Genomic DNA, 27,743 nt, shown 5'->3' with positions numbered 1-27,743 from the left:
GGCCCTTTTATACCACCTCAAAAATCTTCGGCAATTCCCCGTTCCTCAATACCCCCTCCCTATGTTTTTCCATCTTCCTATTTTTGCAGGCCTATTCTTGATGAGTTGGCTCCCCCTGTCCCAGATCTCGGCTCACTGCGATGGGCCCTCCAGGATCCTAGGGAAGATGTTGAGCTTTTAAGGGAATTGAAAACTCTTGACAAAGAATTTAAAGATCTTGTCCTTGAAGTGGTGGCTCCTGGTCCGCTAAAACCATCTCAAAATTTTAGTAAATCGAAGAGTAAGCCTCAGCCTGTCCTGGCATTTCCTGTTACCAGAAGCCAGACCTCTGGGGACTCATCTGAGGCAGCCATCCAGAGCGGCCCCTCAGGGGGTTTGGAAGATCAATGGGAGGAGGGGGAGGCAGAGGAGGAGGATGAGCCATCACCAGAGGACCCCCCGCCAGGACAGACTTATCACAAATTAAATTTCCCCCTTGTTGAAAAGCTGAAATCTGCTTGTGCTCAGTATGGTCCTACAGCTCCTTTTACATTAGCCTTGGTGGAAAATCAGAGCGAACACTGGTTGACCCCTAATGACTGGTATTTTCTTGCCCATGCAGCTCTTTCTGGGGGTGACTTTGTCCTCTGGAATTGAACAGCCGTCCTCAAAAACTTGGACACTAAAGAAACTCCTCGGCAACCCCCCTTAGGATACAAACGCAGCACAGGCAAAATTCCCTCCTGGCCTCCTGGCCCAGATTCAAAACTCGGGGTCCCGGCCTGGAAATGCCTGCCCCAAAAGGGTTCGGCTACCACCTCATTAGCAAAGATTCGTCAGGGCCCTGATGAACCTTATAGTGAATTTGTCTCTCACTTAAATGATGCAGCTGAGAGACTTTTTGGGCCGAACAAACCCGAAAGCACCTTTGTTAAACACTTGGCCTTTGAAAATGCAAACCCTGCCTGCCAGGAAGTCCTCCGCCCTCATAAAAACAGAGCGGACCTCTCTGAATATGTGAGACTCTGTTCAGGTGTTGGCGCCGCCCATGCCATGGGATCAGCTATAGGTGCTGCCCTCAGGGCTTCACAACAGCCTGGAGCCCGCACCTGTTACTTCTGTAAACACCCCGGACATTGCGCTAGGGAATGTCCCCAGAAAGGTCATAGCCTCCCGCCCTTAGCCCAGCCGGCTCAGGAGGCCGCCTCTATGAGGGCCCTGCCTTCCACTCTCTGCCCCTGCTGCAACAAGGGCCGTCATTGGGCTACAGAATGCAGGTCAAAAGTCAATTATCTCGGTCAGCCCCTTCCACCGCGGGTGCCAGGAAACTTCCAAAGGGGCCAGCCCCTGGCCCCAATGCCTCCAAGAGCACACCCTGGGGCCTTGAGGTCCGCTCACCCCCTAACTCCCCAGCCTCAACAAATTCTCCCGCCCCAGTTCCATTCTCCTCCCTCCGGAGAGCAACTCCAGGCAGTGTCGGATTGGACTTGTGTGCCACCGCCACCGAAACAGTATTAAACTCCCTTGAAGGGGCTCAGGTCATCCCTACAGGGGTGACAGGGCCCCTACCTCCTAATGTTTGTGCGCTTGTCCTTGGCCATGCTTCTGTGGCCCTCCGAGTGGTCCAGGTCTACCCTGGCGTAATAGATAGTGATTTCACAGGTGAAATTAAGATTCTGGCCACTGCTGTAAATGGCATGGTCACGATTCCTCAAGGTACGTGCCTGGCACAGCTAGTTCCTCTACCCTCCTCTGTCTGTGATAATCCCTCAATTGCAAACACCCTTCGGGGGTCAGCTGGATTGGGCTCCTCGGATGCCTACTGGGTCCAGCCTGTTACTCAGGATCGCCCTACTCTCACCCTTACTATAGAGGGAAAGAAGTTTCAGGGTATCTTGGATACAGGGACAAACAACACAGTCATTTCACATTCTCACTGGCCGTCTGCTTGGCCACTGGTTCTATCCCTCACTGATTTAAAATGAATCGGGCAGTCTAACAATCCTTTAATTAGTCTCACCTTAGATGCTGCAGGGCACTCTGCCGCTGACAGGCACTGGCACCCTTCTCCAGATGCCACCTGGCCACTAGCCATGTTGCGAGATCCCCTCACGGGGCATTGGAAGGGCCCCGACCCGGTCCTTATTTGGGGACGAGGTTCGGCCTGCATTCTTGACAGGATACACTCTGCTCCCAGATGGTTACCAGAATGCCTGGTTAGAGCTGTAAATATACCTGATCTGCCCAGGACAGATAGCCCCTCTCCTGAGGAAACTTCTTCTGTTTTAAATGCTGTCCTTCTGACAAGCCCTCCAGGCTGTTGTCTTCACCCACAGCAACCCCCACCAGCCCTTTAGCTCTGTTATCACTCTGCAAAGAGTTCCTGTGGGGGGGACAGTGGAAACTTTACAGCAAACTGTGTTTGAGACTTTTCACAGAGTATACAAGTCCCATAGTCAATCACGTTCTGGGCTGTGACACTGCTTGTCACAAATCCAGTCTGACAGCAGGGGTCATGTTTCCAAGGGCAGTGCTGAATTTTTATCCAAAGTGTCAGAAAGGCTTGTCGGACCTGCTGGCCTTGGTGTCACAGGTGGTCATAGCCGTGTTGGGCCAGCTTGACATAGCCTGTGGCTGGTAGGTAGCACAGCAAACAGGGAAGCACCAGAGATGCCACTCAGGGCACTTAGGTCCCTTCCACCTAGACTAACCTTTTATTCCTCAGAACAATTCCTAGATCTCTAGGAAGAGAAGCCGCGCTGAGACGACTGCCTTGATGGGAGCCTGTTACTGCCATCAATTTAGCAGTCCTTCTGGGGGTTGGAGCAACGGGAACAGGCACAGGAATTGCCTCTCTGGTCCTGTCCAACTAACATTAATCTGAGCTTTGACTGTCCATAGACGAGGATATTGCTCAATTTGAACAGGGAATTTCACCCCTCCAGTCATCCCTTTCCTCCCTAGCTGAGATAGTTTTACAGAACAGGAGAGGCCTGGATCTCCTCTTTCTACAACAGGGTGGTCTTTGTACTGGGCTCAAAGAGGAATGTTGCTTCTTTACAGACCACACCGGGGTAGTCAGGGACAGTATGGAAGGTTAGAAAAGGACTAGAAAAAGAAAAAAAAAGAGAGAGAGAAAAGGAGAATAAGAGCTTGGGTGGTTCTAGAATTGGTTTTCCAACATCCCTTAGCTAACAACCCTTTTTCTCTCCCTCCTAGGACCTGTTGTAGGCCTGCTCCTGGTCCTTTCCTTTGGGCCATGGGCACTTTCCTGGCTCACTCGGTTCATCCAAAGCCAAATAACAGACCTGCCAGCCAGGCAGATCCAGGTTCATTACCATTGTTTTGATATGCAGGACTCCAGGGGTGAAATTTCCCCTGATGAGAGATGCCCCACACAGACCCCTTCACTCCGGGGAGGCTGCACCTGTGTGCGGGGAAAAAGGCTCGCTCAAGGCATGATTGGAGTGCAGCTGGGACTGCACAGGCTGGGGACCATGGTACCCCAAAATCCCGAGAGCCTGGATTATATGCCTTGTTGCATAGCGGTTGTGCAGTAACAGCCTTGCGCTTACCCATTTCCGCTACCTCAAAAAACTGCATGGTCCATTGATTCCTGCACTATGGGGACGCCTGTGGTGCTTGAGTATGGAGAAACATTCCCTCTGGGACCTTTTTTCACAACCTTTAGAGGGATAGGGCCTCTGTAATCCTCCATGCAAAGCCTCTTTCAGATTCCTCCTTTTAGACCATTCGAACCTGGTTTATGTTGGCCCTTAGATTTATTACTAAAAAGGGGGAGATGTCAGGGACAAGGATAGAATCTCTAGTTAGTGGAAAAATACAGACCCCCATAAGACAGGGAACTAGATCATCTTACAGTCAGGTTGCCTAGCAACAGGACATTGAGACAGAGCCCTTGACCCTTTCACCCTGTAAACATCCTATACAAACATCCATAGCTTGCCCCACCTTATGCAGATGACAGCTTCTTGCTCCCCCCACCCTGCAGAAACGATATAAACCCTCTTGGAGAAAAATAAAGTTGCACATTGATCAGAATCCAGACTTGGTGTATTTCCTTGTATCTCCTGTCCCTATCATTCCGTCCTTAGGGTGGTCCAGAACACATTGAAGCCCTGCAAGCGGAGCAGAGAACACCCAACACCCCACAGGCAGATTCTCATTTGCTCTCACCTTACTTTCTCTCTCTCTCATTTATCTATCTTCCTCTACCTCCACCTCCACCTCTATCTCTGTCTTTCTCTGTCCCTTGCTCCTATGTACAGTCCCATCCCTGGTATCCAGGTTAGCTAGGCCATGTTCAGTAGGGAAATGCTTTTCACTCCTCAACAGGAAGCCTTCCTTCAATGAGCACTGAAAGTCTCCAGAGGCTCTCCTCCACACTGCTGACATTTTCCATGATGAAGCCTAGAAGAAAATCACTCTCCCTGCCACCTGGAGACAAGCCTGTCTATGCTCTTCCAAATCTCCCTCTCTACAAAGCTTCCTGGAGACTTTTGCTGTGGCTAAAAAGGGAGCTTCCTGGGGATGGGGGTGGGTGTGGAGGACCTGACTTCATGGACCTGCCTGTCAGGCCACTTTAAAGGACGGTACTGCCACCTTCCCAATGGTTCCTACACAATGCTCTTACCAACCACGCTCTGGCATGCGCCTGAGCCCTAATCCACACACACGAAGCACCACTCCAAACCTTGTACTCACCTGAGCTGGATCTGAAGGATGGAGCCCTAAAAGCCTTCCCTACATGCAAACCTGTCCTTCCTCTACATCCCAGAGCTGTCGACCATAACTCATACATACTGTGCCTCTCAGGCACTGCTATGACTTCTCACAGTACTGGGCCACAATAATCCCAGGTATACACACACACACACACACACACACACACACACACACACACACACACAAAAGCGTTCCTGCATGCTTAGCAGTTGTAGGACTCCAGATAGTGCCCTCTGTTAATTTCAGAGCCTTCTCTAAGTATTCTTCCTGCTGAGACGATGCCTGGACATGAGAATGCAGGACAAGGGGCTTTTGGACCTTTGATGGTGGGAGTTCTTCCTGGGTTTAATGCAAATGAAGCTAGGCAGGAGAAGACAGGACTATGTGTGTCCTGAATGACACAGAGGAGGCTTGTCAGGGGAAGCACGGGCTGTGAAATCTGGCCACTATGATACCTAAGTCCTGCCTGGCCTCTTTGTGAGCACCCCTGAGTCCAAACCCTGTTCTAGATGCTTCTACTGGAATTCACCTTGAGCCACCACACTGCCATACTGGGTACGAACAATCAGGTTGGATAGGATGATGATTGGGGAGTTGAGGGTTCCAGATCCCTTACAGGGATCTGGGGATGTGGCTCTGGAGCTGGAACCTTTTCTAACAGGTCCCAGTGCCTAAATTCAACCTGTAGCACAACTCAAGAGAAAATCCAGTTGTAAAAGAAACAAAAGGCAAGCCAGAGAGAAGTCCAGGCAGCCAGAGAGGAGAGGGGATGGCAGGAGGAGATAAATGGATGACAGACATTTGGCCCAGGTGGCTAGCAACCAGGCCTGAGACCCTGAGCACCTCCCAGAGATGCAGGGCAGAGTTTGTGTGGTCTCCGGAAGTGAGCTGTGGATACTGCTAGGGAGGCTCAGACAAAAGCTAGGGGGTCCCGGGGTGGCCTTGTGCACCACCATAAGGGCAGGCGGGCTGGTACAGAAGCAGGAAAAGTTCCACAAAACCACCCCCATGCAGCCCAGGCTGCACAATCCCCTGCAGAGAGGTCCTCTCCCTCTCCCAGACATGGCGGCCACAGGACCCAGGAGGCTGTGCTTCCATGAACCCCAAGCCAGCCACGTGTCACCCGCTTGGAGCCCAGCATCTGGACCCTGCTTCCTCCTCCAGCTCTCCTGGGTCATGGAGCAGGCCAGAGAACCGCTTTGGTCCTGGGGGACCCAGGCGGTAGCCCTTCCCTAGGCGGCACGCCTCCATTTCTAGGGTAGCACAGGGACCTGCTGGCGGAATTGGCAAACTGAATCCGCGGGATGGCAGCAGGGCACCGAGAATGCCAAGGGCCAAGGGCGAAGGGTGCTCTCTCTCCACCCTTCACAAAGCAAAAAAAAAAAAAAGCCAAAGCTCCAAGATGGAGGACAACCATCTAGGCTAGGACTGGACAGACATGCCACTCTAGGGCTGCTGCTAGGGATTCAGTGGTGTGCAGAATGTGAGGGTGTGGTGTGTAGATGGGGGTAACAGACTTTAACTGGTTCCTCCATTGTAACCTCCATGCACTGCACTTCCCTGACACACTCGGCTTTGTGCCAGCCCCTTAAGGCCCTGCCTGAGGGTATGGTGGGGTGCAGGGAGAGAGGGCAGGTGGTGGAGGGTGTCATGGAGGGGGCCAAGTGGGGATTGTGTGATGTGGGGGCAGGCTCACTTGAGAGTCTGAGCCACACCCTAAGGAAGTCCTTCACAAACCACATCTGGACTATAGGGGAGGAGCCAAAGAAACATAATAATGGAGTTGGGGTTCAGGGGCAGAGCATCTCCCCCTAGCTGCTAAACCAGGGTATTCTAACAGCTGCATCCTTGCCCTAGCCCAGCCTTCACCCCAGACACACAGACACACACAGACACACACACAGACACACACACACACACACCCACCCACCCCCCCCCACACACACACACAAACAGCAGCTTTCAGAGATCCAGTGGCTCTCTACATGACTCCACCCACCAGGGTGACCAGTACAGCTTCCAGCATGGCCTTGGGTCTCCTGACCAAGCTTCCAGGTCAAGGTGGCCCGGCAAGAGGGGCCTCCAAGGCTCTACCCGGTTCTTCTAAGGCAGTGGGATGGAAGGTGTTACACCAAGGGAGACGACCACCCAACTCAATGGGACCCTAGACCCAGCTCGGGCTTCCCACCTTGCAGAAGGCCACTCCAGGATGGACACAAGGCTAAAGGGCAGGCAGCTGTGTATGCTTGTAAGGGATGCAGAGTCAGCGGCCTTAGTCCCGTTTCCCAAATCCGATGGTCTAATACTAAGATGGGAGAAGAAGGACTTCCTTCCAATACCTTGGCCTTGGTAGTGATGAGCGTTCAGATGGATGCTGCCCCACATCATGCGAAGCAGGGACCATAAGGCCCGGGACATCCACAACCTTGCCTCAACAGGCAGGGCGTCCAGGTCCCTGAGGTGAAGACAAGAACACATCAAAAGAAGAAACATTGCACCCACCTGCCCTCTTGCCCTACCAAACCCTGGGCCCAGGCCCCCACCTTAACCGTCTCCTAGGCAGCACCAGGCAACCATTCTGACCTACGTCCACCTCTGTCACAATCTCTCTCCTCTGCACAGCCCTCCACCTCCCACCCCTAACCTCCTACCTCCCGACCATACCCTACACCAAATACCAGGCACCACTCAGGAAACTTCTCTTTCTGTTCTCTAACTTCCCCAAGATCCTGTCAGGCATGGAACTCTCTGTATCCTCTGTGGACACCCACCTACCTGAGGCAGGGCCTAGGAACACACAGGACTCGGCTCTCTCAAGAGATTCCAAGTGGACTGAGGACAGGTAACATAGAATCTGAGGGACAAGAAGCAATTCTCACTCTTAACACCAGGATGCCTACAGCACACACCTACCCTGTGTGTCCTTATGGATTTCCCTAAACATTCCAGGTGACCTCACACAATATTCTCTCCACGGGCCCAGACCCATGGAACAGAAAAAAGTGTCCACAGACAGAGTGGGTCTGCCCACCAGCCTGCATGGAAAAAAAAAAAAACACCAACAAACTAGAGAACATCCAACAACCCACAGGCAGATTTTCATTTGCTCTCACCTTACTTTCTCTCTCTCTCATTTATCTATCCTCCTCTACCTCCACCTCCACCTCTATCTCTGTCTTTCTCTGTCCCTCGCTCCTATGTACAGTCCCATCCCTGGTATCCAGGTTAGTTAGGCCATGTTCAGTAGGGAAATGCTTTTCACTCCTCAACAGGAAGCCTTCCTTCAATGAGCACTGAAAGTCTCCAGAGGCTCTCCTCCACACTGCTGACATCTTCCATGATGAAGCCTAGAAGAAAATCACTCTCCCTGCCACCTGGAGACAAGCCTGTCTATGCTCTTCCAAATCTCCCTCTCTACAAAGCTTCCTGGAGACTTTTGCTGTGGCTAAAAAGGGAGCTTCCTGGGGATGGGGGTGGGTGTGGAGGACCTGACTTCATGGACCTGCCTGTCAGGCCACTTTAAAGGACGGTACTGCACCTTCCCAATGGTTCCTACACAATGCTCTTACCAACCACGCTCTGGCATGCCCCTGAGCCCTAATCCACACACACGAAGCACCACTCCAAACCTTGTACTCACCTGAGCTGGATCTGAAGGATGGAGCCCTAAAAGGCTTCCCTACATGCAAACCTGTCCTTCCTCTACATCCCAGAGCTGACGACCATAACTCGTACATACTGTGCCTCTCAGGCACTGCTATGACTTCTCACAGTACTGGGCCACAATAATCCCAGGTATACACACACACACACACACACACATACACAAAAGCGCTCCTGCATGCTTAGCAGTTGTAGGACTCCAGATAGTGCCCTCTGTTAATTTCAGAGCCTTCTCTAAGTATTCTTCCTGCTGAGATGATGTCTGGACATGAGAATGCAGGACAAGGGGCTTTTGGACCTTTGATGGTGGGAGTTCTTCCTGGGTTTAATGCAAATGAAGCTAGGCAGGAGAAGACAGGACTATGTGTGTCCTGAATGACACAGAGGAGGCTTGTCAGGGGAAGCACGGGCTGTGAAACCTGGCCATTATGTTACCTAAGTCCTGCCTGGCCTCTTTGTGAGCACCCCTGAGTCCAAACCCTGTTCTGGATGCTTCTACTGGAATTCACCTTGAGCCACCACACTGCCATACTGGGTACGAACAATCAGGTTGGATAGGATGATGATTTTGGAGTTGAGGGTTCCAGATCCTTTACAGGGATCTGGGGATGTGGCTCTGCAGCTGGAACCTTTTCTAACAGGTCCCAGTGCCTAAATTCAACCTGTAGCACAACTCAAGAGAAAATCCAGTTGTAAAAGAAACAAAAGGCAAGCCAGAGAGAAGTCCAGGCAGCCAGAGAGGAGAGGGGATGGCAGGAGGAGATAAATGGATGACAGACATTTGGCCAAGGTGGCTAGCAACCAGGCCTGAGACCCTGAGCACCTCCCAGAGATGCAGGGCAGAGTTTGTGTGGTCTCCGGAAGTGAGCTGTGGGTACTGCTAGGGAGGCTCAGACAAAAGCTAGGGGGTCCCGGGGTGGCTTTGTGCACCACCGTAAGGGCAGGCGGGCTGGCACGGAGGCAGGAAAAGTTCCACACAACCACCCCCATGCAGCCGGGGCTGCACAATCCTCTGCGGAGAGGTCCTCTCCTGCTCCCAGACAATGGTGGCCACAGGACCCGGGAGGCTGTGCTACCGTGAACCCCAAGCCAGCCACGTGTCGCCCGCCCAGAGCAGGTCATCTGGACCCTGCTTCCTCCTCCAGCTCTCCTGGGTCATGGAGCGGGCCAGAGAATCGCTTTGGTCCTGGGGGACCCAGGCGGAGGCCTTCCCTAGGAGGCACGCCTCCATTTCCAGGGTAGCACAGGGACCTGCTGGCGGAATTGGCAAACTAAATCCGCGGGATGGCAGCAGGGCACCGAGAATGCCAATGCCAAGGGCCAAGGGCGAAGGGTGCTCTCTCTCCGCCCTTCACAAAGCAAAAAAAAAAAAAAAAAAAAAAAAAAGAGCCAAAGCTCCAAGATGGAGGACAACCATCTAGGCTAGGACTGGACAGACATGCCACTCTAGGGCTGCTGCTAGGGATTCAGTGGTGTGCAGAAGGTGAAGGTGTGGTGTGTAGATGGGGGTAACAGACTTTAACTGGTTCCTCCATTGTAACCTCCATGCACTGCACTTCCCTGACACACTTGGCTTTGTGCCAGCCCCTGAAGGCCCTGCCTGAGGGTATGGTGTGGTGCAGGGAGAGAGGGCAGGTGGTGGAGGGTGTCATGGAGGGGGCCAAGTGGGGAGTGTGTGGATGTGGGGGCAGGCTCACTTGAGAGTCTGAGCCACACCCTAAGGAAGTCCTCCACAAACCACATCTGGACTATAGGGGAGGAGCCAAAGAAACATAATAATGGGGTTGGGGTTCAGGGGCAGAGCATCGCCCCCTAGCTGACAAACCAGGGTATTCTAACAGCTGCATCCCTGCCCTAGCCCAGTCTTCACCCCAGACACACAGACACACACAGACACACACACAGACACACACACAGACACACACACACACAGACACACACACACACACACACACACAGCAGCTTTCAGATATCCAGTGGCTGTCTACATGACTCCACCCACCAGGGTGACCAGTACAGCTTCCAGCATGGCCTTGGGTCTGCTGACCCAAGCTTCCAGGTCAAGGTGGCCCGGCAAGATGGGCCTCCAAGGCTGTGCCCGGTTCTTCTAAGGCAGTGGGATGGAAGGTGTTACACCAAGGGAGACGACCACCCAACTCAATGGGACCCTAGACCCAGATCGGGCTTCCCACCTTGCAGAAGGCCACTCCAGGATGGACACAAGGCAAAAGGGCAGGCAGGTCTGTGCACTTGTAAGGGATGCAGAGTCAGTGGCCTTAGTCCCGTGTCCCAAATCCGATGGTCTAATACTAAGATGGGAGAAGAAGGACTTCCTTCTAAAACCTTGGCCTTGGTAGTGATGAGCGTTCAGATGGATGCTGCCCAACATCATGCGAAGCAGGGACCATAAGGCCCGGGACATCCTCAACCTTGCCTCAACAGGCAGGGCGTCCAGGTCCCTGAGGTGAAGACAAGAACACATCAAAAGAATAAACATTGCACCCACCTGCCCTCTTGCCCTACCAAACCCTGGGCCCAGGCCCCCACCTTAACCGTCTCCTAGGCAGCACCAGGCAACCATTCTGACTTACGTCCACCTCTGTCACAATCTCTCTCCTCTGCACAGCCCTCCAGCTCCCACCCCTAACCTCCCACCTCCCGACCCTACCCTACACCAAATACCAGGCACCACTCAGGAAACTTCTCTTTCCGTTCTCTAACTTCCCCAAGACCCTGTCAGGCATGGAACTCTCTGTATCCTCTGTGGACACCCACCTACCTGTGGCAGGGCCTAGGAACACACAGGACTCGGCTCTCTCAAGAGATTCCAAGTGGACCGAGGACAGGTAACACCGAATCTGAGGGACAAGAAGCAATTCTCACAATTAACACCAAGATGCCTACAGCACACACCCACCCTGTGTGTCCTTATGGATTTCCCTAAACATTCCATGTGTCCTCACACAAATTTCTCTCCACGGGCCCAGACCCGTGGAACAGAAAAAAAGTTTCCACAGAGAGAGTGCGTCTGCCCACCAGCCTGCATGAAAAAAAAAAAAAAAAACCACCAACAAACTAAAGAACACCCAACACCCCACAGGCAGATTCTCATTTGCTCTCGCCTTACTTTCTCTCTCTCTCATTTATCTATCCTCCTCTACCTCCACCTCCACCTCTATCTCTGTCTTTCTCTGTCCCTCGCTCCTATGTACAGTCCCATCCCTGGTATCCAGGTTAGCTAGGCCATGTTCAGTAGGGAAATGCTTTTCACTCCTCAACAGGAAGCCTTCCTCAATGAGCACTGAAAGTCTCCAGAGGCTCTCCTCCACACTGCTGACATCTTCCATGATGAAGCCTAGAAGAAAATCACTCACCCAGCCATCTGGAGACAAGCCTGTCTATGCTCCTCCAAATCTCCATCTCTACAAAGCTTCCTGGAGACTTTTGCTGTGGCTAAAAAGAGAGCTTCCTGGTGATGAGGGTGGGTGTGGAGGACCTGACTTCATGGACCTGCCTGTCAGGCCACTTTAAAGGACTGTACTGCCACCTTCCCAATGGTTCCTACACAATGCTCTTACCAACCACGCTCTGGCATGCCCCTGAGCCCTAATCCACACACACGAAGCACCACTCCAAACCTTGTACTCACCTGAGATGGATCTGAAGGATGGAGCCCTAAAAGGCTTCCCTATATGCAAACCTGTCCTTCCTCTACATCCCAGAGCTGACGACCATAACTCGTACATACTGTGCCTCTCAGGCACTGCTATGACTTCTCACAGTACTGGGCCACAATAATCCCAGGTATACGCACACACACACACACACACACACACACACACACACACACACACACAAAAAAAAAAAAAAAGCACATATTTGCAGTATGGTTAGGAGGACATTATTAAGACAATTCCCAACAATACTACCATCTTCATGGAAATGGACAATAAATGACACAACTGTATGTATTTGTCACAACAGGAAACTAGTTTCCTCACCATCAGAATATATTCTTCCCTCCAAATCAGTTAAAAATCATCTCCAGCTAAAAAATTCATTGATTTACTACCTATACCAACAGAAGAAATATCAAAAATTTTTATTAAGTAACAAAATATTTCGCAGAAATGACTATATATCTATACCAATTTTGCTTATTTGTCCACCTTTGTTGCCTTACTATTGCTAAAAAATTAACAACAACAAAAAAAAGAAAAAAAAAACTGTAGTCATATGAGTAAGTTTCTGCTTGGTAGTAGATCTTCCAAACAGCTATGCCATACTGTATTATCTGTATAAATAAACTTTAGTTAAATGTGTTGCCAAATTCCTGTACCCCTGGCAACCAGAAGGTAGAGGCAGGAAGATCAGGAGTTTGAGACCATCCTGGGCTATATGACTCTATATCAAAGAAAAAAAATTAAGGAAACAAGGCTAGAAGAGTCTTATATTATCAGGACTAAACTATGGTCCATCCATTTAATGGTATACTATGCAACTAAAAGAGGAAGAGGAAACAGCATGAGGCTGTGAAGTAAAATCTGCAACAGCCAAGGCTAGGTATTAGTGGCTCATACCTGTCAATCCAGCACTTACAAGTCTGAGACAGCAAGAAGATGGCTATGAGTTCAACACCAACCAAGGCTACAGTGCCAGACTGCTGTGTCTCAAGAAACAATAAAACAAAGCAGCAGCCAAAAAAGTATGCATTTTTGTGTAAGACAGGGAAAAACACATGAAAGGTTACACCCATTTGTTTATATTTTCAAAGACAAATAATGAAAAGATAAACCTAACACATGTGGGTTGTGGACGCAGCTCTGTGGTAGGACATTAGCTAGCATGCACGAGGCCCTGGGCTTGATCCCAAGCGCTACTACCAAAAAAAAAAAAAAAAAGAGCCTTCTCTCAGGAAGAAGAAAGGAGAATGGAAGAAAGGAAAAAGCAGTGGGGAGAGAGGGAAGGAAGAGGAGTGGGGAGAGAGAGAGACGGAGGAAGGCTAGCTTTCTCTGAACTATGGGTTTAGTCTTTTGTTTTTATATCTGAGACAGGGGTCTCATATATATATCCCAGGTTGGCTTGAACTCACTGTGCAGCTAAGGGTGATCTTATAATCCTTAGTGTGGTTTGAATATGTCCCCCATAGGCTCATGTATTTGAATACTTGGTCCCAGCTGGAGGCACTGTTTGGGATGGTTATGGAACACCTTTAAATGGTGGAACCTTGCTGGAGGAAATAATTCACTAGAGGTAGGGTTTGAGGTGTTCTAGGCTGGCCCTATTTCCTATTCTCATTCTACTACAGTACTTCCAAAATAACATGACTGGTTGGCCTTGAGGCCATTTCGTCCCCATAATAAACCCTTTCTCTCCTAAGCTGCTTCTGTCAGTGTATTTAACGAGAGCAACAGAAATGAAACTAATACACTTTGACCCTTTGTCTCAAGTGCTGGAACTGCAGGTTTATCCTTCCGCACAGTTTACATGGGGTTAAGAGGATCAAACTCAGAATGGCATGCACAATAGATAAGCACTCTATCGCCGAGCTACACTCCCAACTGTGTTTCATGATTTGACTTTAGAACTTTATGAACATAGTTATGTATAAAACTACTATAATTTTTAATTAAATAAAAAAGGAAAGGACAAGATACGCACTCATGAGCACTGCAGGAACAGACAGTGAACACTAAGCAAAGGTTCATGAAGCAAGGCAGAAATGAGTTTTCATCCTTCAGACAGGTCACATTCAGGTGAACAAGTAACTTTTCCCCTCAACCACATGTTTTCCTGAGGTGCTGTGAAGTGTGTGATTCCTCTGTCCACCTTTAACTTTGTTAACTGCCAATAAACTAATTTTGTTGTATTTTTCAAATTATGCTCTTTATAAGAAATGGTAAGAAATGGTACTTTTTAAATTTTGTGTTTAACACAAGACTTGAACACTTAATGACCATTCTTTCACCTTAAAAATGCTTGTACATAGTTTGGGATGAAATCACTATTTTGCTCCTATTCCTATTTTTATTGGCAAGTGAAATAGCAGCCATGATACCCTGTGAATATTTCCTTAAGCAAGCACTTGGGGGGATTCAGGAGATGAGGAGTTCAAGGTCATTCTCAGCTTCAAAGGGAGACTGAAACCAGCATTTCTCTATACAATGTATTTTGTCTCAGTAAGGAAGGGAGAGTATGTTTTTCATTTTTATAAAAAGAAGATGCAATTCAAACTAGACTATTCCAGAGCAATGTATGGATTTAAGAAATAGATAATAGATGATGAACAAGTAAAAGTTTAAAGAGTACCACAAGACCACTTTCACATCAGAAAAATCAGGGACACATTAACTGGTACAAATATGAAAAAGTACTAGAAAAGGGGACAGCAAGATAAGGATAAGGAGTAACATGAGAACAATCTGGATAAGGAGTAACATGAGAACAATCTGGAAAAAGAGACCCATCACAAGAAATACCTGTATATAACGAGGATTCTTTCAATTCCATGAAAGTGTCTTTCCAATTACTGTACCAAGGAACACTAGCTTTAATTGACCGATCTGATGAAGAAAATACGGCACCATTAAGCCAAGCTATGAGGTAAATATCTAACATTTACTGCTTAAACAGAATGAGTGAAAAGTATGCCAACTCCCTCTAACAGCAAAACCTCAATGGAAACTTCTGGACATTTAACTAATGCTGCATTAGAATGGATAAATAAGCTTTTAAAATAACCCCCAAAGTACCAATCTGTCATGATGGTACCTTATTCAAATTAATTCCGTACTTTATTGTATCTCATTCCAAGTTTCCAGAGACAAAATGTAGCTCAGTGGTAAGGTAAAGTGCTTATACTTAGCATGTGTAGGGCCTGAGGCTCAATCCCCAGCAGCCAGATAAATAAACTGAAAGGAGTTGTTTTGAAGTAATAAGGGAGAAGCGAGAAGCTGAAGAACTCCTTTTCTTTTCATTTATCCTAATAGTTGGGTTTTTTCTAAAAATTTGTCTAAACAGTTCAGCTTCAGTAGTATCTCTGCCTGCTTTTAAAAGCAGAGAGTACACAAACTCTCTTAAGTAGAAATGCTGGAAGACCTCTGAGAATACAAGTAATGTAATTAAATAAGTTTTCACAATCAAATAACTATACTATTCCTATAAACCATCTAGAGAAAACCATTTTAACAAAATTCTTAAAATTAAATCTGTTCCATAGTTAACAAACAGCAATTTAAAAAAATTCACCTCTAGAGAAACTATATGGCCCCAAAGAAAACAATTACAAATAATTGTAATAAAACTGAAAACCAGACACTTCCAACTCTACACAGCCTCACCACAAAATGAAGAACTGACTGATGAGTTTTCCCTGTACCCAGTAAACATCTGAACACCTCAATGTGAAATAGAAAGTTTTCAACAAATGTGAAGAACTTTTCAACATGAAAAAGACCTAACAGAAAAAGAATATGAACGAGATAAAAGGTGCAGAATAAAAGAAAACTGAAAAATAAAAGGTCACTAACAATGAATTAAAATTAATCTATCAATATCCTGAGTTAACATTCTTAAAAAAGAAAGAAAGAGAGAGAGAGAGAGAGAGAGAGAGAGAGAGAGAGAGAGAGAGAGAGAGAGAAAGAAAGAAAGAAAGAAAGAAAGAAAACAGAAATCAAATACATATCTTGGGGGTTGGGGTGGAGACCAGGTCTCACTATGTAGCCCTGGCTGTCCTGGAACTCACTATGTAAACCAGGCTGTCCTCGAACTCAGAGATCCTCCTGCCCCTGCTGGGATTAATAGCATGTGCCACCACACCTGGTCTCAAAGAAATATCTTTTTAAAAAAGACAACATTAAAATTTCAACAGAAGAGCCTTATAAAGTAAACAGACAAAACTCTGCAATATTCATAAAAATGATCAGAACACTGAATATCAATTCAAATTCTACAGCCAACTAAGAATAGCTCCAGGAAAGAAAAATGAAGAAATAAAGAATTCAAGAACATTCCCAGGACTAAAGACCATGAGTGACCAGATGGTTACAATTGCTCACTCCCGGGAACTCAGAAGCCCTAAGTGGCCCAATGTGCATCTCAAACAGCAGAGCAAAGAGCCTCTTCTGAGTTATTTAAAGCTGAAAATAAGTAGGGTTCTTAAGAACAACACTAAAAGCTCAGAGGAAAAGTATCAAATCTGAAGCATTTCTAACCGGTACCGGTAAACCATCAGTCAATCATAAACTACATTTTCATTAACTTCTCAAAAATTTTATCCTAAGTGGTTGGAGAGATGGCTTCATGATTTTTTTTTAAAAATACATTATACACACACACACACACACACACACACACACACACACACACACACACTTTTTTTTTCAGTTTCTCAAGACAGGGTTTCTCTGTGTACCCACCATGGCTGTCCTGGAACTCACTTTGTAGACCAGGATGGCCTCGAACTCACAGAGATCCGCCTGCATCTGCCTCCCGAGATCTGGGATTATAAGCATGCACCACCACCACCCAGTAAGATGACTCCTTGTTTAAGAGAATTAGCTGCTTTTCCAGAGGACCCAAGTTCTGTTCTCAGAACCTGGTGAGCCATGTGGTGGTTCACAACTATCTATAACTCTAGTCCTGGAGGATCCAATGATCTCTTCTGGTCTCCATAGGCACTGCGTACATGTGGTGCACAGAAATACATACAGTTAAAACACCCATACAAAAAATAAAAGGAAAGCATTCTAAGAAATTTTTAATTTCTTAAAAAAATATATTTAAAAAGCATTATCTTCTATACACCTTTCCCAGAAAGCTACTAAGGAAGACCCCTCCATCAAATCAAAGATATACACCACAAAAGATAAAAATGAGTCAAGCCCGGTTACTCTTGCCTATCATCCTAAACTTCAGGAGCTGAAGCAAAAGAATCCAGCACTGAGTTGGAAATGAGCCAGAGCCAGTGAGTTCTAGTGCAACATGTATCACAGAGCAAGATCAGACAGAGAGAGAGGTTTGAATGAAAGAGAGAGTATAAAGAAAGAAAAATTGACTAGCTGGTTCAGCAGGTAAGGCCCTTGCTACTTGATGTAAGCCTGAAAATGAGTATGATCCACAGAACCTACAAAGACCTCACAATGTCCTCTGACCACACATGCATCATGGTACACACTTCATACACACATACACCCACAATAATAATGAGGATGATGACACTAATATTTGTAAAATAAAGTGAGAGAAGGAAAGGAAATCTCTAGGATAACTGTGGAAAGTGCCTTGGAGTCAATAGTCCAGGATGGAGTAGATGAACATTTTCCAACTTTTTTTTAATCTTTCACCAGTGAGTATTTTTGTTCTGAGACAGAGTCCCATTGTGTATTCCAGGTTGGCCTGGAACTATGTAGCCCAGGCTGGCCTTGAACTGGGAGCAACCCTCCTGCCCAATTAGATTACATGCATGAGCCACCATTCCCTGCTGTCTCTAGACTTTCTTTTTTCCTCATTACTCCCTCCCTTCCAGCTTTCCCCAGCTTGAGGTCATGCATATGCTATGCATATGCTCATTCACTACACTATATCCCTGGCCCAAAAATGTTTGAAATTATACATGAACATGCAGGGACATGACCCTTTGGAGAAATAAGAACCTGTGTAATAACTAAAATATTTTGTCCCCAAAGCAATTTTCAACTCCCTGGGGGATGATATCGTCCTTACTGATGACATCAGTGATACAGAAAAGACTCTGGAAGAAGATCGTGATAAAGAATTACTTGAAAACTGATCTAACCAATTCAAAGTCCTACTCAGGAACTTTAAGAGACTACAAAGACTGAACAAAATGATTTTAAGGATTACTATAGTGGTTCGAATAGGTATGGCCCCCACAGACTCATGTCCGAATGCTTGGCCCATAGGGAGTGGCACTATTAGGAGGGATGACCTTGTTGGAGGAGTATGTCACTGTACGGGAGGTTTCAGATATGCTCAAGCTATGGCCGGTACAGTCTCTCCTTCTGCTACCTGCAAATCTAGATTTATAACTCTCAGCTCCTTCTCCAGTACCATGTCTGCCTGCATGCCACCATGTTCCACCATGACAATAACGGACTAAACCTCTGAAACTGTAAGCCAGCCCCAATTGAATGTTTTCCTTTATAAGAGTTGCTGTTGTCATGGTGTCTCTTCCCATCAATAGAAACCCTAAGACAGAAGTTGGTACCAGGGACTGGGGTATTGCTGTGATAGGCCTGACCATGCTTTTATTTGGAGGAATGTGAACTTTGGTACTTTGGGTTAGGAAAGCAGTGGAATGCTTTAAGCACTGCTTATTGGATCATACTAGTAGGAGCAGAGAAGACAGTAGTGCTGGGGGTGACTAGATCTGTGAGGGCTACCTCAAGAGATTTCAGAGAAGAATTTTAATACGTGGCCTAGAGATTGTTCTTATGATGTTTTGGCTAAGAATGTGGCTGCTTCTAAAGTGAAGAAATTTGGATTAATTGCGCTGGCAAAGGAAATCTCAAAACAGTCTAGTATAGGCTATATTGTGTGGTTATTAGTGTTCACTCTTATAAGCAAGCTGAACAAGGAAAAACACAAAATATACAATTTGAGGAGAAAAGGAGTATCAGGAAGCAGAATGGAAATAAATCCTGTATTCAAGGAGATAAACAGATTAAAGATATTAAATGGAATGAAAGGAGTGGTAACTTTTATTCAGAGCAAGAGCCTACCCAATTAAGCTTCCAACTTGTGAAAAGGAATTAACAGCTTAGGCCCAGGCATGATGGAACAAACTGAAACTTCAGTACTTTAATCCTAGTACTCAGAAGGCAAAGGCAGGCAGATCACTAAGTTTCAGGCCTGCTTGGTCTACAGATAGAGTTTCAGGACAATCAAACTTAGGGAGCGAAGGAAACCATGGAAAACAGAAAGCTGGTGAAGATATAATTAAATAAGGGGGCCATGTTCCTGCCTCAGTAAGCAGCAGAACTTGGCAACTTCGGTCAAGTGGTTCTGGCTTTAGTATTAAGGACAGAAGAAAGGGGTTACGGAATCTCCCTCTGCGACTAAGGAAAGCTGTTGAGGCCAGGCATGTGTCAGAGGTATCCCTGAAGGGAGGCCGAGAGAGGCCACTGTGTGAAACTATGAAAGTGAAGCCTAGATTGCCTCGGAGACCCCAAGATGCTGGAAATGCTGGACTCGTGAAATACCTACCAAGGAAAACTGCCAAGTGGGAGTGGAAACAGCCCAAGAGAAAGAAGTGTGTTATAGTCAACAAAGTTCAAAGGAGTTGGAGATCTGAAGAGCACTTTGACATCAGACATGGAGATACAGAGTTTGGAGTTTGCACAGATGGTTTTCAGTCTTGCTTTGGTCCAGTATTTCCTTATTATGTTCCATTTCCTCCATTTTGGAATGGTAATTATATCCTATGCCATTATGTTAGAAGTATGTGATCTGCTTTTTGATTTTATAAGGGATTACAATTAAGAGACTACATGAATCTCAGAAGAGACTTTGACCTTTCAACTTTTAAACACTGTTGAGATTGTGAGAGACTATGGGGACTTTTGAAGTTGGACTAAATGCATTTTGCATTATGATATGGCTACAAGCCTATGAGGGCCAGGGAGTAGAATGTGGTGGTATGAATAGGTATGGCCCCCATAGACTCATGTTTCTTCAAAGCCAACAGAAACCCTAACTAAGACAATGCCTATCAACCCCAGAAAGCCGGGGAACAGAAGTAGGAAGCACAAGAGTTGGAGGCTTGCCGGTCAGTCTGTCAGTCTATCAGCCTAGGAAACCTAGTGTGGTGGTTTGAATGAGAATGACACCCACAGGCTCACATGTTTGAATGCTTAGTCCCTAGTTGGTAGAACTGTTTGAGAAGGATTAGGAGGTGTGGCCTTGTTGGAGGAAGTGTCTCACTGGGGAGAGGGGAGGATTTAAGGATTCAAAAGCCCATGTTAATCCAGTCATCTCTCTACCTCACGGCTGTTGCCTCAAGATACAAGCTCTCTGATTACTGATGCTCCCCAACATGATGGTCAGGAATTCACCCTCTGAAACTGTAAGCAAGCTCCCAACTAAATGTTTTCTTTCTTTTATAAGTTGCCTTGGTCACGGTGTTTTGTCATTATAATAGAAAAGCAACTAAGATACTTAGCAAGACCCTATCTCCAAAAAAGGGAAAAAACAAAAAAACAAACCCCCATAAAACTATTTTCATACATGATAGGCAACTCCTGTCTGTATCCTCTTAGCACTTTGGCATGACAGATAGGTCATCTCTACTACAATCATTATTTCTATAACATATTATAAATCAGAATGTATTATGATTATTGATTAATAATGATCTCTTTACTTGACTGTAAGCTTATAGCGCATGTCTTATACATTTCTAGGTATCAGTGCAAAGTGCATAGCAGAAAATCAATACATCTGAAAACCAAAAATGTTAAGAGCCTAGCTAAGTTTAGCAGTGCAAGCCTGTTGAGAAGTTGAGGTAAGAGGATTGTCACGAGTTCCAAGCCAGCCAGGACCCTATCTCCAAGAAAAGAAAAGAAAAAAAAAAAAAAAAGAGAGAGAGAGAGAGAAAGGAAGGGAGGAAGGAAGAAAGGAAGGAAAAAAAGAAAAGAGGAAGACTTTATAAAATAGCTTCACAAAATCTGGAAGAGGCTGTACTCACCGAAAATCCCAGCATTTGAGAGGTAGAGGAGGAGAATGAAGGAGTTAGGGGCAGCCTCAGCTACACAGAAAGCTTGAAGCCTTCCCCTGTGAAAGAAAGAACTGGGCATGATGGTGCACACCTTTAATCCCAGCACTTAGGAAGAAAAGGTAGGTAGATTACTGTGAGTTTCAGGCCATCTAGGCTACACAGTGAGACTGTCTCACAGAGCAAGAGCATGAGAAAGGGTGGGAGAAGAGGAGACAGAGGGGAGACAGGGGAAGGATAGAGAAGAAGAAGAAGGAAGGAGTCTAGTCAAGTTTATGTTTTCAGAGAGGAGACAAAGTTTCAAACTGTCAGCAGCCTACCTCAGTTACCCCATTAACTCAGGGCTTGTCATATGTAAGATTAAGATATTAACATCTGACTCCTTGCCTCTCATACCTCAACACTGATGACAGGAAAACAAATCTCAAATTCTACCATTTCTCAGGTAAATATGTAAAATTTTCCATCACATTAAAATACATTATACCAGAAACTGACTAATCCTGTATCTAAAAATTCAAATTCTTTTGACTGGTATAGCACAGTGGTAAGCTGACTGACTAGCATGTTTTAAGGTCCTGGGACAAATCCTAGCATTATAAAATAAAAAAAGATAAAATGAAATTATCAGATTGATCTATGTTGCTGAAATTAAAATTAATGGCAAAGAAAGGTATGGAAGACTAAAACAGTAATTCTACACATATTTGTAAGTATACATACTTATAGACTAATTATCATGTTGACCTACAACCTGCCATTAAGTTCTCTGTACATAGAGGCAAGATTTGGTTTACTACTACTATTACCATTATTATCATTATCATCATCATCATCATCATCATTATTATATTAATGTATGGGGGTGCATTGTACCACATCATCATCATCATCATTATTATATCATCATCATCATTATTATATTAATGTATGGGGGTGCATTGTGCCACATCATCATCATCATCACTATTATATTAATGTATGGGGGTGCATTGTGCCACAGTGCCTATGTGGAGGTCAGAAGACAACTTTGTAAAGTCAATTCTCTCCTACCACACTCCCACGAGTTCTAGGCCTCAAACTCCAGTCATCAGGCTTTCATGTCAAACACTATACCAGCTGAGCCATCTCACTGGCCCAGGAAGGTCTTTAGCTATACAATTAGGAAGTATAAAAGTGTCAGACTAAATTAAACCAACCTAAAAAAAGTAAGCTGCTGTTTTTAAGCAGTTGAGAGATTGTAATTAGATTAATTACATTAATTGATATTAATATTTCTAATATTTCCCTTTTAAGAATTCACTATGTATTTTTCATAAGACTTTGGATACTAGAAAAGAATCACATCAAATATTAACTCACTCTACATATTAACGTGTTATTTTCCTTATCAGTCTTATTATAAAAACATTTACTACCTAAACCAGTGTAAGAAGCACTTATAAAACTATGTACTTACATCTGTTTTATAAACATTTCCACTTAACACGAAGCAAGATTAAAAGTATAATAACATGCCTTTCATTTAATAACAGTATCAAATCATACAAAAAAAAAACATGTTATCTATTATTAGTTTTATCGCGAAACACTGATTACCCTAGGTTACTTACTACAGGTGCTAGAAACAAAGAAGTTCCTTCCTGGCTGTGAAAGTGTCTTTCAGCACTGCTCTATAGGCCCAGCTCTAGCACCTTGTAAGCCATAAAGTACTTGAATGAAAGGTCTCCAAGACAAAGAATTATTTTCCTAACAAAAGAAATTTCCATTTAAAAAAAATATCAACAGTTGTTACATACCACTGATGTTAAGGTCATAATCCCCCGCTGTAATCACATTAGCCACTGATCCTTCTGCAGGCTGGCTGCAAGAAACGACATCATTCAAAAGCTTCCCAATGGCTCCCGGCTGAGGTGGCTGGGTGACAATGTTGCTTACTGCTATCTTCAAATTTTTAATTATATGCAGTTGATTATTAGGATCTCTCATGTGAACTTTTAAAAGAGAGAAAGAAATTTTAAATTAACTTAGTATAATGTATCATAAACCAAAATTGGGTTAATGGTTTTCAAACACAGAAGAATCTCAAATCAGAAACTAAGAATTAAAAGAATATTCTTCCAGGATACAACTGGTTTACATTTTTTCCCTTACAAACCAAAAGAAATGCCTAACCTATTAACCATAAACTCGTTCCTCTTAGACAGCCATAGTGGCACATGCCTATAATCCCAGCACCTGGAAAATAGAAGCAGAAGGATCAAGAGTTCAAGGCCAGTCTAGGCTATGTGAGACTCTGTCTCAAAGAGGAAAAAAATATTCCTTCCTCTCACACAATGCTACACAATTTCCCTATAGGCCCTGTTTCCCCTACATTCAGAGCTGTCCAAAACCACCACCCATAAAGTACCCAGACACTTTTCTGGCTTTTGGAGGCAGGATCTTTGTATGAAGCATGGGTGGCCTTGAACATACAGTGATCCTACTGTCTCAGCCTTCCAAATGCTGGGATCACAGATATATGTCACTATGCCCAGCTCCCCACAAGCATTTCTACATCTAGGCTTATTTATAATTTAATCAGTTACAAACTAAATTTCCATAATTTCTTGTGCTTCCTCAGACACTTCTAAAATTTTAAATTTAAAAACATAAAGCTCATCCAGGTGTGGAACACATACCTATAATCCCAGCATTCTGGAGGCATAAACACAGGGATTATTTTGAGTTCCAAAGCAGCTTGGTATACAAACCATGTTCCAAGCAAGCCTTGGAACATGAGGGATACATTTCAGAGGTAGAAAAAAAAAAGGGGGGGGGGGACAATAAAATATTAAAATATTACTCAGGTGTTGTGGCTCATAACTATAATTCAATCACTCATGCAACTCAGGCCAAAGAAATGCCTTGCTCTAAGTTCAAAGCCAGTCCAGACTACAAAATGGGACACTGTCTCAACCAAAAATAAATAATAGTAATAAAATAAAATATCAAATAGCATGTGTTTTGAATATTTGCACGTGTATTTTAAATAACATACGTGAGATAGTGGACAACTCAATCTCCAGAGTCCAAGATGGAAAGAGAGACCCAAGTACTGCAAGTTGTCCTCTGCTCTCTACATGCACAACATGGCATGCACATACTCATACACATCATACACACATACACAATGATTTAAAAAAATAATTTTAAGTTATGTGCAAAGTGTATTCATAGTAGCTGACCTGACTATTTAAAGATGAAAGAAAACCAAGAGAAAGAAGGAGGATTACAACCTAACTTACAGTAATTTTAAAGAAAACGAAAAAAAGCAGACACAAGGCTGAGGAACACAGTTTGGATCTCCAGAACCCACATAAAACCAGACACAGGAGTCCATATGTCTATAATCCTAGCACTCCCACAGAGACATGGGTGTCGGAAACAAGAGGATCCTGGGATACTCACAGGTCAGCTAGCATAGCACATGCAGGAGTGAACAAAGAGACCCTTGTTCAAACAAAGTGGAAGGAAAAGACAGCCACCGAAGGTTTTCCTCTGCTCTGCGCGCGCGCACACACGCGCACACGCGCGCGCGCACACACACACACACACACACACACACACACACCATGGGCACACATATGCACATGTACACACACAAAGGTTTAAAATGATGACAAGTTTTGCATTTTGTAGCTGAACAGTGGAGATGAAGTTATTGTATGCTCTGCATTCATCTATGATGATTGTTTTCTTATTTAAGTACACACAGACCTCCCTCAATAATTGAAACTTCCCAACTGTATAATTATGACACAGAAAAGGAAAAGGGAAAAGGAAAGGAAAAGAAAGAGAACCGCCAGAGTACTATGGTATACTTCTGAAATCATCAGGAACATACTCTGCAAGTATTTTCCTTAAGGTTGCTCTATAAGTAACAAATACTATAAGCAGCAAAAACTGTAGCAAACCTTCCTTTGAGGGCTGGGAACAATGCTATAATATACTTTCCTAGCATACTCTAGGTCTTATATTCAAACTAGAAACCTCTCTCTCTCTCTCTCTCTCTCTCTCTCTCTCTCTCTCACTCACCTTAGAGATTAATTACCTAGTTACATCAACATAGGAGTAGTTGTGGTGGTTAATATTGTCGTCTTGACAGGATCCAGAGTCACCAGAAGACAAACCCGAGTATGCCTGATTCTAGACTGGATTCAGGAAGTGAGAAGACCCACCCTGAATATGGGCTGCATCACATCATGGGCTCAGGTCCCAAGCTGAATAAAGGAGGAAGAGAAAGTGAGCTAAGCACCCCCACTCATTTCTCTCTCTGGGGACTGGATGGGAGGTGACCAAACAGCCTCCTGTTCCCGCTGTCATCTTCCCATGATGGACTACAGGCTCCAAAGTCAGCCAAAATAAACTGTCCCTCCTTTATGATACGTCTATCAGGTATGTTGTCATAGCGATGAAAAAAGAACTAATATAGAACTGACAGCAGAAGTGGGACAGTTGTGGTGATACACCTGACTATGTGATTGTTAGGCCTCTGAGACTCAGTCATAGAAGAATGTCAAAGAACTTAGAACTCTGGGACTTAAAAAGCATATGAATGTTGTAAGAAGAGTTTAACATGCCACTCTGGTAGGAATTTGGAAATCAGATTGCCAAGAAAAACATCAGCAATGGCGGTCTTGCTTATGGGGTTTCAAAGGGGAACAAGGCTCCACTGGGAACTAGGCTAAAAGCCATTCATGTTATATTCTGACAAAGAATCTGGCTGCCACTGCCTATGTTCTAACAACTTCAGTGAGGCTGAATTCAATGGCTGGCTGATATCAAGCCAGACAGCATCTGGGCTGTGTCTTGATTACTGCACACTACTTTTACCCAGGTCTACAGTGAGAACAAATGGAGCAAAATAGAAAAAAAAAAAAAAAACAAAAAACCAAAAAAAACCATGCCATTTGTTGAGAAAAAGGAATTTAAAGCTGATCAGCAAGGGATCAGCAAGATGATTCAATAGGTAAAAACATTTGCTGCCAAGCCAGAGACTGGAGTTTGATCCCTGTAGCCTACATGTTAGAAGAGGAGAACCAACTTCTTCGTAAGTTCCTCTGACCTCCACACGAGCGCCTATACACATACACACAGACACATACAATAAATATATAAGTGTAAAAAAATAAAGCTGTAGACAAGCCATGTTGGTGAGAAAGGAGATGTAATTATTAGAGATTGGCAAAATTCTAGAGAAACCTGTTTTGAACTGAACCAATAGGAAAAGTGCCCAGAGAGCAAGACTCCATCCTTTTAGTACTACATCTTGTGAAAATCCAAACTCCCTTAAAGGGGTCTAAACAGAATGCTACTGAAAGGGTGCCCTGCTCAAGAACAACTACAGGGAAAACTGTCTCCCTGGAGTCATCCTGGAAGGCACAGGCAACAATTAACTGTGGTCCAGGGGCCTATCTCTAGCTGGCAATGCTTAGCATCATATACATGGTACTAGTTTTACAGGCATGGAAGCTGCAAGAATGAAGGGACATAGAAGGCCAAGGTTCTAAAACACCACTGAGGCACAGCAATGTGTGGCGGGGTTGGATTCCCTGCTAAGAGAGCCTAAAAGACCACTAGGTGAAGCTGAGAAGGTGAAGCCTACGCAACACTGGGAGACCTTGGGATGCCACAAAAAGACCAGGGCAATGGGATATCTGCTGAGGAAAGCTACAGGAATGGAGTGAAACTGGTTTGAGAGACTGTATGTGCTGCAGGTGCTGCAGGTGGCAGACCAGGAAGGGTGGAGCTACCCAAGCTACCAGGAGCACAGTCCCAGATACCCAACAAAGAGCTGTAGGATTTGATGTTTGCCCCGCTGGGTTTCAGTCTTGCCTTGGTCCAAATAGTCCTTGCTATACCCTCATTCATTACTTTAAAGATGGGAGTGTTTATTTTGTGTCATCCCACATTGAAGTATGTCATCTGGTTGTTGTTTTTGTAATTTATTTTTTAGGGGCTCACTGTGAAGACATCAGTGTCTCAGAAGAAACTGTACTTAACTTCAAAATAGTATGGTACTGTTAAAAACTATAAGAACCTTTGAATTTAGACCGAATGCATTTTACATTATAAAGTACTTTTATGTGCCTATAGGGACAAAGGATAGAAGGTTATGGCTTTAAAGTGATTTTTTGGAGGTGTGGGGGGAATAGATAGGAGCACAAGCTGTTCTTCCAGAGGACCCAAGTTCAATTCCCAGCATCCACATGGAGACCTACAAACCATCTGTAACTTCAGTCCCAGGGAATCAGACAGCCTCTTCTGACCTCTGAATCAGCAGTCATAAACATAGAAAAAAAGATTAAAATGTTTAAAGTGATATTATGTGGGTATCAAGTTGACAAGGGAAAGATGTGTGGTGGTCAATATTGAGTCAACTTGACAGGATCTAGAATCATCTAGGAGACTAAATATCTGGGTCTGACTATAAGGGTGTCCACAGACAGGGTTAACTAAGGAGGAAACCCACTCTGAATACGGGTGGCACCATCCCATGGGCTAGGGTCTCAGAAATCAATGGAAAAGAGGAAGAGAGCTGCCTTCCTAAGTACAGAGTGGCACGAGCACCTCCTTGTAC

At 45.1% G+C, this 27,743-nt stretch overlaps 1 protein-coding gene and 2 long non-coding RNA genes across 6 annotated transcripts in view; 2 read left to right on the top strand and 1 right to left on the bottom strand.

The window, feature by feature from the left end:
* Positions 1–6,851: 6,851 nt before the first annotated feature.
* Positions 6,852–27,743, bottom strand: part of LOC131901055 (trafficking protein particle complex subunit 8-like) — a 43,499-nt gene continuing 22,607 nt past the window's right edge. Inside the window, exons 2-4 of one of the 4 annotated variants that reach the window (XM_059252363.1) lie at positions 22,921–23,115; positions 7,506–7,579; positions 6,854–7,185 (exon numbers count right to left, since the gene is read on the bottom strand). In XM_059252363.1, coding sequence (XP_059108346.1) covers positions 7,539–7,579; positions 22,921–23,115 — 236 coding nt within the window. In that variant the 3' untranslated portion in view covers positions 6,854–7,185; positions 7,506–7,538. Of the gene's footprint in view, positions 7,186–7,499; positions 7,580–11,167; positions 11,247–14,328; positions 14,952–22,920; positions 23,116–27,743 lie in introns of those variants that run through there. The other 3 variants (XR_009376311.1, XM_059252362.1, XR_009376310.1) reach the window with 3 other exon arrangements.
* On the top strand, positions 7,403–8,163 carry LOC131901061 (uncharacterized). Its single transcript, XR_009376318.1, has 2 exons — positions 7,403–7,567; positions 7,998–8,163. It is a non-coding gene; the product is annotated as an uncharacterized LOC131901061 (long non-coding RNA).
* On the top strand, positions 11,018–25,409 carry LOC131901059 (uncharacterized). The gene is made up of 2 exons (XR_009376316.1): positions 11,018–11,234; positions 25,269–25,409. It is a non-coding gene; the product is annotated as an uncharacterized LOC131901059 (long non-coding RNA).

The sequence above is a fragment of the Peromyscus eremicus genome, unplaced genomic scaffold (genome assembly GCF_949786415.1).
Source record: "Peromyscus eremicus unplaced genomic scaffold, PerEre_H2_v1 PerEre#2#chrX_unloc_2, whole genome shotgun sequence".
Lineage (NCBI taxonomy): Eukaryota > Metazoa > Chordata > Mammalia > Rodentia > Cricetidae > Peromyscus > Peromyscus eremicus.
Note: the sequence above shows the minus strand (reverse complement) of the source record. Positions and strands in the feature narration are given on the sequence as shown.